The 21,734-nt window shown below is 35.5% G+C and overlaps 1 protein-coding gene across 1 annotated transcript in view; it reads left to right on the forward strand.

Moving 5' to 3' along the window:
* The first annotated feature begins 318 nt into the window (after positions 1-318).
* LIPI (lipase I) overlaps positions 319-21,734 on the forward strand; it is a 39,623-nt gene continuing 18,207 nt past the window's right edge. The window contains exons 1-7 of the mRNA XM_062175929.1: positions 319-335; positions 2,432-2,819; positions 5,595-5,703; positions 8,504-8,605; positions 13,233-13,322; positions 14,295-14,462; positions 17,489-17,593. Coding sequence (XP_062031913.1) covers positions 319-335; positions 2,432-2,819; positions 5,595-5,703; positions 8,504-8,605; positions 13,233-13,322; positions 14,295-14,462; positions 17,489-17,593 — 979 coding nt within the window. The remainder of the gene's footprint in view (positions 336-2,431; positions 2,820-5,594; positions 5,704-8,503; positions 8,606-13,232; positions 13,323-14,294; positions 14,463-17,488; positions 17,594-21,734) is intronic.

The raw sequence follows: 21,734 nt of genomic DNA on the forward strand, positions 1-21,734 counted from the left end.
AGGGTGATCAATGGAGCTGTTGTTGCAACAGAACACACCAACATAATACTTCCCTTTGATTTTCTTTGGTATAAGTAAAATAGTATTCTATTAGGAAGAATGTACCTAACTCCTTGCCTCCCCATTAATTTAAAATTTCCTGTGTCTTCTTTTATTCTGTGAGTCTTGTCTTCAACAAATCTAACATGTACTTAACATGACGTTATCAGGAACTGTACTATGTCACTTATGGGTGATATACTTTAGGAAAAGTGTGAAATGATTTGGTCCCAAACCTTTCCACTTGGAACTTTCATTCAGTACGCTTTTATCAATCTGATGTGTTATTTAAGAAGAGAACTATGAATTCATATTCCTCTATTTATAACCTGGATTTTCTACCTTGATATTTTTAGGATATTTTTCTCTTTCATCGAAATCCAAACCAGTTTCTAGGAAATCTCTTGGTGAGTGTGATTAACTCATTTTCTTTAGATGGTAGTGAGCCTTTTCAGCTTGTAAACTCTGGTATACAATTATATTTCTTAAGTACCTTCTCCCTAAAAACATTACCTTCCTCAGAGAATAGCACTAACGTTTAATTTGATTTATCATTTCTTATCCTATACCTTCCTCCCCTCATTCCTAATACAGGAAGAGCTTTCCATGTTTGTTTTAACACTTTCACTTTTCCTGAACGGGAATAATTCATTATTCTGTTTTCCAACTTATCTTATTGTTTATTAGATCTACACATTTTCTTTCACTGGGTCTCTGCTCCTGTTTCTGAGACATGATCTTTTTTGGATTTTAATGCGGGTGCTGTAGACTTTTCTGCAATTTCTAGTAATTGTAGTAATTTCTAGTTTGCTGCATCTAGTAACAGATTTCCCTGCTGATGGTCGTGGGTGATGATTTCATTCCCTTATTTTTATGACAGAGATCCCACTGCTTTATTCTGCACTACTCACTCATTCTAGGGCCAGGTAAAATCTGCCTTGGCTGAGAGTGGACCAGCTATTTGGATGGATTTGTTATGGTTGGTCCTTGTCCTGGTTCCAGCTGATGGAAAGGTGGATGTACAGGATTCCCTACAGAGTTTTCTTGGAGAGGCCAACATCATACTGCACTGTGATCCCATCTATTCTGCCTCTCCATTTTCTCATTCCCTGGTACTAAGGAACAAATGAAGTATCAAAGTATTTAACTCATCCAAGTATCTCTCCACTGTTTGGGGATCATAACAGATCTTGCTTCTTCATTGCCTTCCTCTTTCTTCTAAATAATTGTGATAACATTGCATTTATACTTTCAAAACTGGAATTACTGTAAGTAACTCCTATTACGACTAGTATTAAAGTAACATATTCATTTATTTTTTGCAGTATTTTCCTTGGGATAGATTCTTAGAAGTGGAATTACCAGGATAAAGTATACAATATTTTGTGAATTTTTGATATACGATATTATTTCCCAAAAATGCTCACCAAACTACACTTCCACAGCAGTATAAATATATACCCTCATTTACAAAAAGCGTTTGAAATGATGTGCTTATGAAAAAAATTACAATTTTGAAAATTTCTGCAAAAGAAAATTATAAGTAGTGATTGCTTCATTTCTTGTGATGACTATTGTTATTACACTGGCTTAGTTATTTCATTTTCTGTCCCAGTTCTTTTTAGAAAAGATAGAAAGTTAGGTAGATAGATGATAGATAAACAGAAGTCATGCAGAATGCCCTCATAGATGAGAATACTGTAATGATAACATTTAAGCTGTTTCAAATTTTTGTGAGATTATATGTAAGCTTATGATTAATGTCCTTATACTTCATATACATTATTTTTTAATGTAAATCTTAGGAAGAAAGTCAAGAAAAAGAAATATATAAAAGAACATATATATCCCCCCACAGTTATGCACACAGAGTTTTAGGGGGATATTCTATAAACTTACACTATCAGCATTCATTGATAGGAACATTTATTACTTTTATCCTTGCCAATATTGAGCATTAGAAGAACTTTTGCACTTTTAACATTTGATACCAAAGCACAATACCTTTTGTTTTTGTTTGTAATCATTTGATCACTAATCATACAAAACAGTATTTTTCCTAGCACTTATTATTCATATATAAGTACTTTTCTGTAAAACTTCTGTTAGCATTCATAATCACTTTAGTTCTTTTTTATTAGTGATAAACTATTGTTATTATTTTCTCTTTTGTGTGTATACAAAACAATTTTAAATTTTTAATCAATTACAGTTACTTATATTTTGTAACCAACGTGTTACTCTACACATGGTGGTTGCTCAGTGAATTCTGTTGAATTAAAACAAAGCGAAATACTTCCTATATTCCAAATTCAATTCTGTTCTGGGCAAAAGCAACAGGAATCAAACGCTATCGCAGTACTCCATCTGACTTTTTCCCCCTTCTTTTTATAGATAATAAAAGACCATGCCTTGAATTCTCTCAGCTAAGTCTAAAGGATTCCTTTCAAGATTTGTTTGTTCCCAGAATAGAGATAATTCTGATGCTGTACACCAGGAACAATCTAAATTGTGCTGAGCCACTCTTTGAGCACAACAACTCCCTTAATGTGAATTTCAACACAGAGAAGAAAACAGTCTGGCTTATTCATGGATATAGACCAATGGGCTCCACCCCGTCCTGGCTTCGGAATTTTCTGAGGGTTTTGTTGAATGAAGAAGATGTGAATGTCATTGTAGTAGACTGGAACCGGGGTGCAACAACATTCATTTATAACAGAGCGGTTAAAAACACGAGAAAAGTTGCTGAGAATTTGAGTGGGCGCATTAGGAATCTTTTGGTAAGTCTGGGAATTTTGTGCAGTATGCACAGTATGTACTCTGCAATGTGTTATGCAATACCACAAAGTGACAATAAAATACTCTTCTCCCATATCATAGGAATTCCTGCTCTGATGTACTAACGCTGCAGCCATCTTCTTTGTCTGCCTAAATAAGTATTGCAGTACATGATGTGCCTTATTTTTTAAAAAGTCTCTTAAATATACAATTATTAAGTTTGTTTCTTTCAAGTCTACCTTTATAGACTTCAGAATAGAGCAGTGATCCTGTGTGGAGAGAGAGAATAAGCTATATAATCATTTCATTCTTTTGATTTCTTTCCTAAGGCGCAGCTGATATGTTTGGAGTTAATCAAGTGTGAATTTGTGGAAATGAGGAGAAAGTAGCTAGAAGCGTAGCATAATTCTGCCACCTTGGTAGTTGGGTTTAATACGTTCAACCTCAGCTCAATGTCATCTATAGTTTGAATGATTCTTATTTATTTAATTAACACTTCTAGAAATCCGAGTCTTTCCTGAGAAAAGTGGTGGTGATGGGAAAATAAATGAGAGAAAGAAGGTGATGGTGATGGGGAAAGAAATGAGAGAAATAAAGGTGATATCTGCCTGGGGGGAGGTGAGCATCTTTGAGCTTGGAAACTGACCTTGTATTGTGTTATGATGAACTTCCAAGCCTCTTTTGAAACTGAACTTAAATTTATAAAAATATTTATATGAATATTAAATGAATAACAAAAACTTGTGAAAAATAGAATTAAAAGATGTTTATTAGAGTGCAATTTTTTAAAATCCATATATCTTTGTAGAGGTTTTTCATAGTGCACTTTTTCCAGGTGCTATTTGAATACTCCTCATATGCCTGGATTGTAAAACTTTTCACCAAATAATATTATTTAATTCCATTTCCCACAACGTTTTGAAGTACTCTTATAATTAAATATACATACCTGTTTATATACATGCTTAACCAGTGAGTGATGTGTAGTAATCACTAAATAAAATCAGCTGCCATTATTACATTGCCATCACATCATTCGGACAAAATCACACTATACTCACAAAGTTGCAGAGGACCTAATTGTTTCAGCTGTCTTTGCTGATAGTCTATAAATTGCATAATTGATTTTTCCTGATGATTGTGATCTTTTCTCTAACTGACAATAAGTGCCCTAAAGTGTGGGATAATATGTATAATAGAACCAGAACAGAGGATCTTGTAGGTTCCAAACACAAAGAAAAGATAAGGCAACGGAAGGGTTGATTGCCTGGGATGATCAGTGATAGTTGTAGGCCTATGTTGAAATGTTGTATTGTACTCCTTAAAAATATATGTTACATGCTGTTCCGAAAATATACTTGTAAAGTGTGGGAAATTTGGTTACACAGTTAAATTTCTGACAATGCCATTGCTTACAAAAACTTCACATGAAGAAGATATGATGAGATCAGTAGCATTAAAATTTGGAGAGATACTCCCTCAGGGTTGTAGACACTGATTGATCTGAGAAATTTGAGGACAGAGTAACTTTGTGCCTAGAAAACCTGAGTCTAATTTTTATTTATTTATTTATTTTTTCATTCATTTACTTGTTTATTTTTATTAGTGGGAAATACTCCACATCTTTCTACGAATCACTGGAAGTGCTACTTTATAGACTGGGCAGGATCTACTCACAAGTCTTGTGTTAGCTCCCCAAGAATGTTGTGGAAGAAATGTGTCCTTTGTGTAGGCTTCTGATGTCTCCTTCTGGAGAGAAATTGCTTAAAATTCATGCACCCTGTTTTGTCATCTCTGTTTTACTCATCTTCCTGGAGAATTTTGTACAACCTAACCAGATAAAATAAGAAGGCAGATGAGCATAAATTTTGAGGACCAGCAGTCCATCTGGCTGTTAACAAAATATAATGGACACGGCAGCTTATAAATAAGAGAAATCTATTTCTCACCCTTCTGCATGTGAGGAAGACCAAAAAGAAGGCCCTGACAGGTTGTCAGGTGAAGACTCACTTGCTGGTTCATAGACCTTACCTTTTCACCATGTCCTCCCGTGGAAGACAGATCAATCAAATGCCTTTGGGCTTCTTTTAAGGAGGCACTTATTCTCTCAGGAGAGCTGCAGCCTCATAACATAATCAATGCCTCATCCCTCAACTCCCACTGTCCCCAGTAGCCACACCTTCAAATATAATCCACTTGGGATTTAAGATTTCAGCATGTTAATTTGGGTGAGAGGAGATACACACAATCAGACCATGGCAACTGGAAATCTATCATCTCCCCTTCCTCATATATATGGGCTTGGGCAAGTCATTGCTTCTGACTTTGATTTCTCAAATGCTATTATTTAGTATTTCTTAGGTGCCAGGGACAGTTTTGGGCAACAGGACAAAAACAACTGAGTCATAAGGAAATTGAGAATATCCGCTTTAAGATTTATAAAGCACAATTCAAAGTAGTTAGCACAAAGTTATCGCCTAATAATGTCTATTATTATTGTTGTTATACTATGATTTGTTAATTTAGTGTGTTATTTTGCATATACTATTTTATATAATATGTGTTAAGGCTTTAAAAATTTTAAATAAAATTTATGGAAATTATATAAAAATGAGATATTTCATGGCAAAAGTTGAGCAAAGATGTAGTTGTTTTGAAATTATAGTCTCTTTTCCTATCTCCCAGAAACAAATTTAAAAAACTAATGAATTATAGATCAAAACACATAATTTGTGATTACCTGAACGAAAACCTTGACACTAAATTTTCAATTGCAGAAACATGGAGCATCTCTTGACAAGTTTCATTTCATAGGTGTGAGCTTAGGGGCTCATATTAGTGGATTTGTTGGAAAGATATTTCATGGTCAACTTGGAAGAATAACAGGTAAAATGATTTTGTATAAACTTACTGTTTCAACACACTTTTTAAGCAATAAGTTACTTTATTTAAAACTTGGCTGATATAATAATTGAGCAACAGAAATTGTGTACATTTTTTCTGTGTTATAATAAATTATTAGTCTTTCTTTCAGTTGTACTCCAAAGCCTTATTTAGTTCTGAGCAGAGCTTAAGGTATTAAAAATGGAAATGAGAAGGAATAGTATATTTCTGCAATTCTGTCTAAATTTGAACACATTATTTTTAGAATATAGAGGACAATGTAGTCACTTAAAGAACTGTTCATTCACATATCAGCTAACAATATATCTATGTTTTTAATTTTCACAAACTTTGATATATTGCAATCCTTTTAAAAGTTTTACTCATGGGGCCACGCCATGGCTCACTTGGTTAATCCTCCACCTTGCAGCACCAGCATTCCATATGGGCGCCGGGCTCGGTTGCTCCTCTTCCAGTCCAGCTCTCTGCTGTGGCCCAGGAAGGCAGTGGAGGATGGCCCAAGTGCTTGGACCCCTGTACCCGCATGGGAGACCAGGAGGAAGCACCTGGCTCCTGGCTTTGGATCGGCACAGCGCTGGCTGTGGCGGCCATTTGGGGAGTGAACCAACGGAAGGAAGACCTTTCTCTCTGTCTCTCTTACTGTCTATAACTCTACCTGTCAAATAAAAAAAAATTTTTTTTACTCAAATGCTTAAAGGGAGAGTCAATAGTTAGCACCCAATTTGAGGGTTTCTGGATCCTAACTGCTCTCAGGTTTTCATAACAAAATTAACTGTATCCAGAAATCTCAGGGGCTAAATAGTGCTGGCAAGGATTTTCATTCTTCTAGGAGTGATGGTGATTTTAGAACTAGAAGGATAATATTCCTCCTTAAGCAATCACATTTTAAAACAATTATTAATATCTGTGTCCATAGAAGATAATAATTTCATGCACTAATAAAAAGTGATAGAGTCTATAGTTAAGTTTCAAAAAAGGAGGATGGAGAAATAAATAACTTGTTTAGATAGTTGGGATGTTTCCAAAGCTTAATGTACCTTGAGTTATCTAATCTGATCATTGTTAATATTATCCTCATGAAACATCAATGAAAACTGAGGTTCCCTGAATGAGTATAAGAGAGTTGGTACATAAGAGGTAAGCCACAATTTGCACAAAGTTTTCAACCACCCATTCTTTTTTTTTTTTTTTTAAGTTTTTAGTGGACCAGCGCCGTGGCACAATAGATTAATCCTCTGCCTGTGGCGCCAGCATCCCATATGGGCACCGGTTCTAGTCCCAGCTGCTCCTCTTCCAATCCAGCTCCCTGCTATGGCCTGGAAAAGCAGCAAAAGATGGCCCAAGTCCTAGGGCTCCTGTACCCACATGGGAGATTGGGAAGAAGCCCCTGGCTCCTGGCTTCGGATTGGCGCAGCTCTGGCCGTTGCAGCCATTTGGAGAGTGAACCAGCAGATGGAAGACCTTTCTGTCTGTCTCTCCCTCTCACTGTCTGTAACTCTACCTCTCAAATAAATAAATAAAATCTTTTAAAAAATAAAGAGAGAGGTAGAGTTACAGACAGTGAGAGGGAGAGACAGAGAGGTCTTCCATCCACTTGTTCACTCCCCAAATGACTGCAACGGTTGGAACCAGGAGCTAGGAGCCTCCTCCAGGTTTCCCACATGGGTCCAGGGGCCCAAGTACCTGGACCATCTTCTACTGCTATCCCAGGCCATAGCAGAGAGCTGGATCAGAAGAGGAGCAGCTGGGACTAGAACTGGTGCCCATATGGGATGCCAGCACCTCAGGTGGAGGATTAACCTACTGTGCTAGAGCATTGGTCCCCTCAACCATCCATTCTTCTTTAATAACCACACTTAATCAGTTTGAAGCAGTCCTACTCCATTTCAATGCGTGCTTACTCATATTTAAATCCAGTTTGAAGTCTCAAATACCAGGCAACCATCAGGATTGTAAAGACCAGCGAATGTGGAAATGCTGTATTAGAATAATTTACATGAAATGAAATATTTCTGTCTCATTCAGGCAAGTGAGCTAAATAAAACAGAAATGAGCACAATTATATTTCTTTTCATAAATTGTCTTTTTAAGATGATTATTTATTTAGATATTCTCAAGGAATTGAATTTTATCTCATACCCCTTCTTTTTGCTATTCTCCAGAAAGTCATGAACTTGTATTTTTATTTCAAATTGATACCTCAGATAATATCCACATTTCATGTATTTTAAATATATTTTTCTTAAAAGCATGCAGAAACCTCTTGTGATAAATAAATGACAGGATAAGAATACAGATGTTTTATCCCACATCCCAAATTTCATCTGATACCCAAAAGGCATTGCAGAGCTATAGAAAAAATTTAGAGTGAACTAGTAAGGCCAACTGTTCAAAGGGGGACAAGATGATATTAAATAGTTCTTCTCTTCTCAGGAGAAATAGCTGTTATCAAATATAAGGTTACTACTGGCTTGCTCCTAATTACTTCTTAAATTAATATCTGAAAAAAAGCTTTCTACTTTGACTACCTCCTCCATAACCTTCTTGAGGCACCTCTAGTGTGGATTAACTTGACAATCTGTGAATATCAGTCATAACTATTTTTCAAATAATGAAGATTTTTTATATTCATTCAATTTAATTTACCATTATTATGTTTTTGAGCAGGTTTAAACTAACACTATGAATACTAGATTTTTAATGCAGTAATGCAGTATGATGAACACCATAGTAATAGCTAGTAATAACTGATTTTATTGATGGTTTATTTCTTGCATTTCAGGTCTTGACCCTGCTGGGCCCAAATTCTCTGGAAAACCATCCTATAGCAGATTGCATTATACTGATGCCAAATTTGTGGATGTCATCCATTCTGATGCCAATGGTAACAATGCATGATGTATTGCTTAATTATTTGAATGAAAAAAAGAAATATAGCCCTGGGGAAGAAGAGATTACAAAAGGAGAAAGAGTTGGGGATAAAATGATTTTAAATCTGTAATTATAGAATGCTAATGTTTTCATTAGTCATGGCAGCATTGCCCGGGGTTAGTGATTTCCTGTGTTGTCAAATGGACTGCACACCTATGGTTTGCCTCGTTTCTAGAGGTGTCATATTATCGTACAAAATGGAAACTTGGTAGAAGTTAGTTCATCCTGCCCATATATTGACAGTTTTATTGGCTTGAACACCCTTCCTCCCGTGCATACTGTTTCTGATATATCCAGGTTACCACTGTCTCTTATTGTGTCTCAGCAATCTGTATCAATCTGAGCATAGCACTTCAACAACAAAGTATTTTTTCTTCAAAGTTAGGGAAGTAATTTCTCTGTCATTTTTAATTATCTTCTCAAAAATCTCTAACATGGTATTAATAGTGTAGATGATACTACATTGGACAGATTCTTAATAAATACTTAACTATTCTGAAGCCTTCCTTGACCTAATATTGATGGAGCGCTGCATTTATATCAGGCAGTATTATAAGTGCTTTGTGTGATTTAATTCTAAGTTTCCATGAGACTGATAATCATAGTTGTTTCCCCTTTTACAAATGAGGAAACTAGGGTCAGGGTAACAAGGCCAGTAAGTGAATGATCCAGAATTTGAAATCATGTATTTTGATTCTAGAGTGTTCACTTCACCAGTATATTGTTCTGATGAATTGATAATTTAGATGTGTTGTGGGAATGGACCTGGAAGGGTGTGATTTCTATCTTGCCTAAAATAGAGACAAGAGGAAGAGACACTGAAACTACACCTGTAACCCTATTTCTTCAGGTTTCCTTTCTCTTTAATCCAAGTACCATAATTGCTCTCATGTTATCATGATTATCTTGTGGTGATCGACACCAGTTTTTTTTTTTTTTTCTTGTGAGATATAAAAGCCATAGATGACAGTCTCTCAACTTCTAAAACTATACTCCAAGGAACTGAGGCTATAATGGGAACAATTCTGCTCCTTATTTAGAATAAAGGCTTACCTATTAGAAAGTGAATGCCCAAAGACTCATAGATTTAGTTTGATACCACCAACCTCTCTTGTTTTCCTTGCTGCTAGCTGTTCATATCAACTTAATATCATATCCACACACAGGTATCCCAACTGGTCAGAAACTCTGTGGTCCCTTGTCTGAACTCTTCCTCTGAAACCTCAGCGTTACTTCTGCGTATGCCCTTTTGAATGAGCCCTTAATGCTTTTTATTATTTTTGCCTGCATTTTTGACTTTTAGTAATAACCTATTATGGATTGTCTTTTATTCCCAACGTTTTCTGGTGACTCCACCCTATCAGGTGTCACGAGATGTCACAGAGTTGGCAGCTCGGATAGAGCTTTCAGTGTCCATCACAAATAAAGAACACTGATTTTTGTCATTGCACATTAGCCAGGAATTTCCTAAACACTTAGGCTCAGCATATAGTTAACAGAATACCTCTTTCCTTGAGTGCTGACCAATCTTCTACCTGCCTATACTGCTCGTCCTTATTCAACTGTATATGTTAAAGAAGCCATGTGGCACTCCAAAGTGGAGGACTAGGTGACGTGGACAAACATTCCTGCTGAGATACTGGCACAAATGACCAGTGTTCAGAAGATTAAAAAAAAAAATACAGGGAGGCAAACTGGTAATTTGAAGCCACTTTGTGTTTTATGGAAGGTTTTCTGGGGCAGAGACTCGGAAGTGCGTTTGAAACTCTCATAATGGGCCTTGTAAAACATTTCTTACTTTTTTTCTGGGAAACTGGAGAACAGTAGTGCAGGGGCAGAGGTAAACTTGTAGAGAACCAGGGTTTTTATGGTCTGTAGACATCCTTCCAATCAGCTGAGTTTCTCAGACAAAAATTACAGAGACTTGTTAGGGAAATTTTAGACAGCTGGAACTTCTAGGTGCCCCATAGATGCAAACAGCAGTCCTCTTTAGAGTGAGTCACATCACCTTTCGTCTCAAATTATTTTTATAAACTATTTCAAAATACTGTTATGTTTATTAGCATTCAAATAAAAATAACCAGATATACTTGAAGAAAGATGGTGTGAAGCAATAGTCAATAAATAGTAAGCATTGGAAACAAGTCAATAAAAGAAACTGACAGGCCTACAGATATTGCAGTTATTATACATTGACTATAAATATATGCTTATTATTTTTAAAGAGGTAAAAATAATGCTGAAAATTTTAATATAGCATAAATATACATATGGTTGATTGTGTTTGATGAAAGTAATGAAAATTATATCCTAAAAAGTAAAATAATTTTCATTCAATGAATGGGCTTAACAAAATTGAAAACAGATAAAGAGTGTGTGAGTGAGTGAACTAGAAAATAGATGAAAAGTAAATTTGTAGAATTAAGGAAATAGATATCAGAGATTGAACAATACTTGTATAGCAGAGAGCTAAAAGGCAAATACAGTGCATACTCAGGAGATAAATCATATTTTGCTAGAATCCCACAGCAAAATACAGCAAAAGTAATGTTTAAAGACTACCTCATGATTTCCCCAAATCAAGGAAATTTAAATAATACACAACTTCACACTATTTAATTAATTCTAATAGGAGCAAATAATGAGAAATTCTCACTGAGAAACAAGATACTAAAGCTGCAGAAAGACAGCTATTGAGATACTACTGTGTTTGTGCAGGAATAACAGACTCATACTTTCCATAAGGGTAGTACCCCTGGCTGTTTCAAGAATAAAAATGGAACAAATACATTTTGTTTCAGACAAATTAAACTGAGGGAAACAATTATGAATAGAATGGCTGTTCTTCAGGCTAAGGGAAAATTATCCCTACCTTGTAGCTATTCAGGAAAGAAAAGTCATGAAAATGGTAAAATATTAAAGAATGGACACTGCCTTAAATAGTGTTAATAATATTCTAAAAGACTTAAAATAAAGAGTTAAAAACTCTCTCACATAATAGTATATAAATTTGGGGACTAGTAAAAGAAGTTCAGATATTCTTTGTTCCTTTCGTAAGGAAAGAAGGTAAAAGTGACTTTGTATTGCTTCATGTTTATAAATAAGCTATCCATGTTGAATATCCAGAATATCCAGGAAGAAAAGAATGAACGAGTATGTAACTCCCAAACTATTGTAGGACAAGACAGAATATGTTTTTTTAGAAAATGCAAAAGAAGACAAGATAAAAAAAATGAAAGGGAAATTACATGGAACCAGTGAAGCAAATAGAAGGTAGTTCATAAGGTGGTGAAATTAAACCCAAGTATGTGATCAAATCAGAGCAGTAAGCCCATTTATTTTGAGTCCTTAGTACTCTAGGACTCCTCTGTATTAAATATCCATATTGCTAAAAAGGATTTGAACCTTCAGGAGTCACTCAATGATCAACAAATCTAAGTACGCTTTTATGTTATAGCTCCATGCTTCTTGCCACTCCAGCCCAACTTGTTCTGAGACAGAATAATTTGTTTTCCTTTTTAATGAATGTAATACCAGCAAGTTCTAGGCATTGTTATCTAATGTGAGAGTGAACCATCACACGGATCTGCAAGGTCCTTAATGACTTGGCTTCATTTCCTCTGATGTTCCCTTTTTCTTTTTTTTTTTTTTAATTTTTGACAGGCAGAGTGGACAGTGAGAGAGAGAGAGACAGAGAGAAAGGTCTTCCTTTGCCGTTGGTTCACCCTCCAATGGCCGCCGTGGCCGGCACGCTGCGGCTGGCGCACCGTGCTGATCCGAAGCCAGGAGCCAGGTGCTTCTCCTGGTCTCCCATGGGGTGCAGGGCCCAAGCACTTGGGCCATCCTCCACTGCACTCCTGGGCCATAGCAGAGAGCTGGCCTGGAAGAGAGGCAACCGGGACAGAATCCGACGCCCCGACCGGGACTAGAACCCAGTGTGCTGGCACCGCAAGGCGGAGGATTAGCCTGTTGAGCCACGGCGCCGGCCCCTTTTTCTTACAAATACTGTCTTCCAGCCACTGTGGCTTCCTTGAATATGCTGAATATACCCACACATATCCTTTTGGCTTGCTACTTTACATCCTTCATGTCTTTGCTCAACTCCAACCTCATCAGCAGAAAATTCTCTAACTCATCTACATTGAAGTTCAGTGAACACTCTTGCCAGGCATTTTCTGTCTCTTTATTCTACACAATTTTTCCCCACGGCACTTATTCTCATCTGACATACTTTATTTTAACTTATGTCTTACTTTCACTAGACAATATTTTCCACTACGACAAGGATTTTTGATGTAGTTTTTTTATCTTTTATTTATGCATTTATAACACAAAGTACTTTGGCCCAGTGTAAACTGGTGATTTGGATATATGGTAGATTGATGAAGTACAGTTATCACAAATGATTAATTTAATGGATTTTCAGAAAAACTCATAATTAAAAAAACATCATTTATTTTATTTTAAATTCAAAATTATAGACTCACTCTCACTGGGTTTTAAGGAGATATTATTTTATGCAAATGTCACCAACCTGGTTATATAAATAGTTTGTGATTCTTGGATACTTCTCTTCTCAGGTTTAGGCATTCAAGAGCCCTTGGGACATATAGATTTTTATCCAAATGGAGGGAAAAAACAACCTGGCTGTCCTAAATCAATTTTTTCAGGTATAAAAACAGTAATTTTAAATGAATCAACATGATTAAAAAGGATAAAATAATCTTTTTTTCCTCTTAACTTTGGTTTAATCACCATTGCCTATTAAGAAAAGCTATTGATCAAAATGGATTAATTTAATCCTGCTTAGTTTGTACAAGTAAAAGTTACATCTAGACATTGATGAGACTATTATGTTTTAGTCCAACTGTTTTAATTCATCATTTTAGGAGAAATTTAAGTCATTGAGGAAGCAGAATTAGCTAAGGTCTCATATAACACAAGTTTGATCTCAGAACTTATGCTTTACAGTTGCCACAGTAAATACAAATATATATATGTATGTGTATATATATATATGTATATATATATATATATATATATATATATATATATACTTGATGATTGTCTTGTGAACAGAGAAAGCTGAGGCACAGCTCCTGCTGTGGATTTTGGCTCACTTGAGTCATAGCTAGAAACATCTTAGGTCTTCAATGGCAATTGGTCATGTAATCACACATGGCCAAAGGTCACAGCAGCTAGAGAAGTTTGGTCAAGGGGATAAGTACATGAGACACTGTGCAGAAACAGAAAGGTAATAGAGTTTATAAGTAAGCTGTTTCCTAGTGACTTCTGAAATTGAGTGGATGCACTGAGTGTGCAGGATTAGAAGAGAAAGATTCATTCATTAGTTATTAAATATAATAGCATTTTGTAGAGTTTGCTAAACTACTGAAATTAAGTATCTTTGTTGTGTTACTTATTACTTCAGAAAAGTTATAAATGTTATGCAAAACACATGCAAATTTAAGGTTTCAATGATGCTATTTGTTTAGTGGTGTGAGATGTAATCATCTGCTAGAATCAACACTTTAATATTCTTAAGGCGAACAATATTTATTAGCACTTAATATTTTACTTTTTCCTAAATTATGTAAACTTGGTTGAATGCATCAACAACTGTTTTGTTTTTAACCCTTAAGGAATTGAATTTATCAAATGTGACCACCAAAGAGCAGTTTACCTATTCATGGCAGCTTTGGAATCAAACTGCAATTTTGTTTCATTTCCTTGTCAATCTTACAAAGACTACAAGAGTAGTTTATGTGTGGACTGTGACAGTTATAAGGAAAAGTCATGTCCTAGGCTAGGTAAGAGAATGGTTATTTTGTTATAAATCTTTTTTGAAATGAATAACATAATGTATTATTAGTATTTTCTGCTGGAAACTAAACTATACTTTATATTTATTTATGAAAATGTTAACATTTATGGAAAATTATCTGAGATGATGTTGCATATGTTTCATTATTTACTAAATTTTTAAAAAATATTTAATTAGAGGCACATGGTTGCCTGCCTTTAGAAAACTGTTTATTTTCACTTTATTTGATAGGTTGGAGGGTGGTGGTGGGGCAGGGCAGGGCAGGGCAGAGGGGAGAGAGAGAGAGAGAGAGAGAGAGAGAGAGAGAGAGAGAGAGAGAGAGATTCATTTACTTGTTCACTCCCCAAATGCCTTCAAAAGCCTGGGCTGGGCGGCTGAAACCAAGAACTCCATCCAGGTTTCCCACATGGAGAATAGGGACCTATGTACTTGAGCCATCAAGGATGTGCATTACCAAGAAGAAGAGGAGTCAGAACTTGAACCAGACACACCAATATGTGAAGCAGGCATCCCAAAGGGCAACTTAATGTCCACTCCAATGCTCACCCCAATTTGACTGCCTTTCTATGCTCAGTGTAGTGGGTAAATTAGGTGGCCTCATGATGATCCTTGTTCTTTTTTTATATAAAAAGATTGATTTAATTATTTGAAAGACAGAGTTACAGATCAGCGGAGGCAGAGACAGACAGAGCTTCTGTCCGCTGGTTCACTCTCCCAATAACCTCAACGGCCAGACCTGGGCCAATCCAAAGAAAAGAACAAGGAGTTTCTTCTGAGTCCCCCACATGGGTGCAGGGGACCAAGTGCTTGGGCCAACTTCTACTGCTTTCCTAGGCCATAGCAGAAAGTTGGATCAAAAATGGAGGGATACTGGCGATGCAAGCCACAGCTTTTGGCTTTACCCTCTACGCCACAGTGCCAGCCTCGATCCTTGTTCTTGATACACAAGAGGATCAGTCATCTGAGTGTTTCCACTTGAAGAAAGAAACTTGCACTTCCTTAGCAGCACTGAGCATTTTTGCTTTTCAATGAGATGTCTTAGAACAAGTGAAGAGATGTTAACCAGGAGTAGTTCTTCATTTGCTGTCACTAGGTAGACATGAATCATATGAAAAAATGAGATCAATAGCTGTTAATTTTTATCCAAAAAGTTTGAAATTCATGCATAATTTATTCTTAATATGCATTTTCCATGAACTTTTGAAAACTGATTTGAATGAATTAAAGAAAGTTTTGTACTAAAATGAACTGACCATTTAATTCCATTTCCCATGAACTTTTTGAAGTGCCCTCATACAGATCATTAACTTCTAAATCAATAAACCTTGGTAAGAACTGTTAAGCTTTGCAGCATCTAACTTCTCCCCTGCCGGTGGGAAATTATGAATAAAAAAAGAATTCGTGTCAAAATGGATTGTTATGGGCAGGTGTGTAGCCTACTGGTTAGTATGTCCATGTCCCACATTACAATAGCTCCTGACTCTGGCTCCTGACTCCAGCTTCTTGCCAATGCAGACCCTAGGAAGCAGCAATGATGACTTAAAGAATTAGGTACCTACCACCCATCTGAAAGACCTGCATTGAATTTTTGGCTCATGGCCTCAGCCCTGGTCCAATCCTGGCCATTCAAGATATTTGAGGAGTGAGCCAAATAGGAACTTTTTTATATATGTGCATACCTCTCTGCTTCTCAAACATATTAATAATAATAATAATCTAGAGGCAATCTAAGAAGGTTATTTGTTCAGGGTTTTCCCAGCAGGTCATGAGCATGTATGTATGTGGTTTGTCTCTCATGGGAGAACCATCCACATGTTTCCAAAGCCAGTAAGCCTCAAGAATGAGCAGTGATTACAAAGGTTGAAATTAAATCCTCTGTAAGCAGTTGTCTTCAGCAGGACTGAATACATAGGGAGAATCTCTGGAAGAGGCATGTACCGTGCAAGTTTGCCAGTGTTATTTTTTCACAGACTACTTCTTCCCACAGCCATCACGTGGGAATTCATTGTCTTTGGATCTATGTTGAGGATTGCTTTTCTGGCCCTTTTGTTGTCCCATATAATGAGAAAATAGTCAACTAGTTAGACTATGTGGATTACTCAAGAGAATAAGTGAGAAATCAAGTGAAAACTGAATTCTCACTTCAGCATTCTTTCTACTAAATTCAAATTTGGAAATAACAATGTGGGAACAGAAAAGTTTCTGAAATACACATGTACTTTATCTGTGTTATTTAAATAATATGTATAAATAATATATAATATTCACATGTAATATATTGTATATATTTATAATTTTATAATTTTAGCATTAATATTTTATTAATTTCAAATGTATTAATCTATGTATTATATGTATATATAATATATATCTACAAATATATGTATTATATAATATGTGTAAATACACAAGTAGTGTACACATTATATATTATATGACTAAGACATATATGTAATGTACATATTCTACATGTACATATAATGTGTATTTGTGAAGTATATATTAAATACACATTACATAGTATGTATATGGATTCTATTTCTCTCTACATACACACACAGAGATATATGCTTATAGTATATAATGCATACACATACATGTCATAGCTGAATATATGTATATTCTCGTAGAGGGGCTATACTCATGATGCTAACTTGTATGTTTGAATTTTATGTAATTAATTTAAATGCTAAATTTATCCAAAGAGTTATAAGTAAAATTTGAACTTATAATATAATAGTACAAACTGTTAGAAAGGAATTGTAGCCATATGGAGAATGTTAAGCTCTGATAATACTTTTAGGGAGTGGATATATTTGTGACTACTTAACTTGAGTTGTTATTGTATTTAAAATAAATTCAATGTTAAATTATTTGAAAAATGTTTTTTAAAAGTCTTAAAAATCCATGATGATTATATACATAGATCCTTGAGGTACTTTTGTGATTTGAAGTACTTTTTAAGCAATTTGATGAAAGTGCAATTTTCAGTGTTCTTTTATCAAAACTCAGGTTATCAAGCGGAGCTATGGAAAGATGTTTTAGAAGAAAGAATGAAAGGATGGCCTACTTGGACCACTGTGTTTTTGGATACTAGTGGCACAAATCCATTCTGTAGTAAGTTATTAGTGTATTAAACAAATGAGCAAACTATTAGTTTTTTAATATTCATTTACACTTTATCCAAAGTGTTCTTTGAATCTATTCAAATTTCATCAAATACTTGCAAGAAACTTTAAAATTTGTTGGAGTAGTTAGACAAATTTAAGACTTGATTATTTTGATACTTGAGTAATATTTTCCCAAAGACATAATCAATACTTCCCTCCCCCCAGATTTACATGATTATGTTTTAGAAGCGAGTATTTGTTGGATATTTGGAAGGCAAATATTTTCTCACCTTCTATAACTTTTATTTCTTTTTATGAAGATTTTTGCAGAACAAAGTGTTTAGTTTAGATTAGAAATAACTGATCCCTTTTTAAAATCATTTTATTGAAATACAGTATACATACTGGGAAATGTCCGTAAGTTGGCTCTTCACTTTGTTATGTGTTTTCTTTGGAGTGCAGAATCTTCTCAGCTGGATACATTTGTCAATTTTGGCTTTGATTGCCTCTTTCTGGGGTCTTTTCCAACAAATCTTTGCCTATGCCAATCTCTTGAGAGTTTGCCAATGATCTCCTTTAGTAATTTAATGTATCAGGTCATAGATTTGGATTCTTGGTCCATTGTGAGTTGATTTTTGTTTATGGTTTGAGGTAAGGGTCTTGTTTCAACTTCTACATGTAGAAATCCAATTTTTTGAACACCATTTTTTGAAGAGAATTTCCTTTCTCCAGGGAATTACTTTGGCTCATTTGTCAAAAATTAATTGGGTATTGATGTGTGGTTTTATTTCTGAGGTTTCTCTCTTACTCCAATGATCTGCATGTCTGTTTTTATGCCAGTACTAGTCTGTTTTGATTATAACTGCCCTGTAGTATGTCTTGAAATCTGGTATTGTGGTGCTTTTGGTTTTGTGTTTATTGTGTAAAATTGCTTTGGGTAATCAGGGTCTCTTGTGTTTCCACATGAATTTTAGAATTGTTCTTTCTAGATCTACAAAGACTGGTCTGGAATTTTGATTGGTATTTCATGTAATCTGTAAATTGCTTAGGTGGTATGGACATTTTTATGATATTAATTCTTCCAATTTATGAACATTGAAGCTGTTTTGCATTTTTTGTGTCTTTTTCTATTTCTTTCCTTAATGTTTTGTAATTTTCATTGTGGAGATCTTTCATATCCTTGGGTAAATTTATTCTAAGGTATTTACATTCTTTTTTCACTATTGTGAATATGACTGTTTATATGTGTTCTTTTCACCCAGAGCATTTTGGTACATAAAAATGTTATTGATATTATAATTTTATTGATTGAGTGTTGATGTTATATCCTGTAATTTGCTGAATTCTCTTTGAGTTTCGATAGTCTCACAGAGGAGAATTTGGTTTTCCCCTTTAAAAGGCTTATGGTATCTGCAAACAGGTATTATTTGACTTTCTCCATTGCAATTTGTATTCATTTGATTTTTTTTTTTTTGCCTAAATGCTTTGGTTAAAACTTCCAGAATTATATTGGATAATAATTACAGACTGGGCATCCTTGTATGGTTTTCTTAGTGGAAATGCTTTCACTGTTTTCCTGTTCAATCTGATGCTGGTTCTGGGTTGTCGTATATTGCCTTAATTGTGTTAAGGTATGTTCTTTCTATTAGGATTTCTATATAATTCTTGTACAGGGACATCACTTTCTTTTTTTTTTTTTCTGTCCTTTCAGAATTTCATTTTGCTAGTAATTAATTTTTAAAATTTTTTTAAACTTTTATTTAATGAATATAAATTTCCAATGTACAGCTTATGGATTACAATGGCTTCCCCCTCCCATAACTTCCTTCCCACCTGCAACCCTCCCCTCTTCTGCTCCCTCTCCCCTTCCATCAATTTCTTTCTTTAAATTAGGGAAGTTTTCTGTAATTATTTCACTAACAAGTCTTTCTAATCCATTCTTTCTTTTTCTTTTCTTTTCTTTTCTTTCTTTCTTTTTTCTTTTCTTTTCTTTTTCTTTTTTTTTTTTTTTGACAGGCAGAGTTAGACAGTGAGAGAGAGACAGAGAGAAAGGTCTTCCTTTTCTGTTGGTTCACCCCCCAAATCCAAAGCCAGGAGCCAGCCACTTCCTCCTGGTCTCCCATGTGGGTGGAGGGCCCAAGCACTTGGGCCATCCTCCACTGCCTTCCTGGGCCACAGCAGAGAGCTGGACAGGAAGAGGAGCAACCGGGACAGAATCTGATGCCCCAACCGGGACTAGAACCCGGGGTGCCTGTGCCACAGGCGGAGGATTAGCCAAGTGAGCAGCAGCGTCGGCCCCATTCTTTCTTTCAATGCCTTCAGGAACTCCTAAGACCCGTATGTTGGGTCATTTGATAGTATCCTATAGATTTCCAACAGCGTTTTTTAGTTTTATAATTTCTTCTTCTTGTTCTTGGTCTGACTATAAAATTTCCAGAGATTTGTCTTCTAATTCAGATATTCTTTCTTCTGCCTCACTGAATCTGTTGTAAAGGCTTTCTGCCTCATTTTTTTATTTGATCTATTTTGTAATTTCCAATATTTTATTTTGATTTCTTTTTAAAATCTCAATTTCATGGGAAAATTTTCATTCATGTCATGTATGGATTACTTTAATTCATGGATTTGCTTCTGATTACTTCTAAGTAAACCTGTGATCAATCTGTTGAATTCTTTTTCTGGCATTTCTTCTATCTCTTCATCTTCACATTCCAGTATTAAAGTGCTGTTGTGTTCTTTTGGGTGCATGATCATGCTGTCTTCCTTATTCTTATTGAATCGCTGCATTTATTTTTAGACATTTGTGGAGATACTTGTTTTTTTTTTTTTTTTCCCTGTGATGGCTTTTATCTTTGGGCTATACCTCTGTGGCTTAGTGAATACCCAGAGGCATGTGCTGGATGTGACCAGGGAGCTCTGTTCATTGCTCCAGGGTGAAATTATTTATTTGCGATACAGAGTTACAGAGAGAGGAAGAGATAGAAAAAAACCTTCCATCTGGTGGTTCACTACAAAAATGGCTTAGGCTGACCCAGACAAAAGCCAGGAGCCTGGAACTCCATCCGGGTCTCACATGGTGCAAGGGTCAAGTACTTAGGGCATCCTCTGCTGCTTTCCCAGGTGCATTAGCAAGGTGCTGGATCAGAAGTGGAGCAGTGGGACTCGATTCACTGTGCTTATGGGATGGCAGCGTTGCTGGCGGCGGCTTAACCCACTGAATGACAATGCTGGCCCCAATTTTAAAATGTTTGTTCATTTTCATCTACTTGAAAGGCAGAGAGAGAGAGAGAGAGAGAGAGAGAGAGAGAGATCTTCCATCTGCTGCTTCATTACCCAAATGGCTGCTATACAGAGTCCTGGGCAAGGCAGAAGCCAGGCTCTTGGAACTCCTCCTAGGGATGGGAGCGGCCCTCTGCTGCCTTCCAGAATGAATTAGCAGGATTCTGGATCTGGAGCAGAATAGCCAGGATTCAAACCAATATTCCCATATGTGATGCAGGTGTCCCCAGTGGGTCAACCAACTGTGCCACAATACCCATTTCATGTTTTACTTCTTAAAATGCTTACATATTCATTTTTATTTGAAAGAGCAACAGCAAAAGATTGAGTGATCTTCCATCTGCTGATTTACTCTCAGGGCTGGGTCAGGCCAAAGCCATGGGTAGCAGATTCAGTACTCGAGCCATCTGATTAATAGTACTTGTATATGTAATGTAAACCTAGATATTATATATATATATACATGTATATAAATATATATAAATATGTGTATGTGTCTGTGTATTTGTATACATAGCAAAACAAAACCAAGTTTAAAAACTAATGTGAACTGAATTTTCTATTTTTGTTTTGTAGCCTATTATTTTGTTCTTAGTATAATTGCTCTGGATAAGACTATGAATGATGGCATTATTTCGCTTAAATTATTAAACCATCTTGGAGTGGCTGAAGAGCCAAAACTTTATGAGTAAGTAAAATTTAGTATGTTTTCTTTTATAAATTGAATATTTAATTTCTTGAGCATATAGTTCAGCATATAATCCACACAATATAGATTTTATATGCAGAAAATATAGAAATGTTAAATATTAAAAGGATTTAGTGTGCTAAATTGAATTATTTTATTCTAAAGAGAAACATACGGAGTG

The sequence above is a fragment of the Lepus europaeus genome, chromosome 2, assembly GCF_033115175.1.
Source record: "Lepus europaeus isolate LE1 chromosome 2, mLepTim1.pri, whole genome shotgun sequence".
In the NCBI taxonomy this organism is placed as follows: Eukaryota; Metazoa; Chordata; class Mammalia; order Lagomorpha; family Leporidae; genus Lepus; species Lepus europaeus.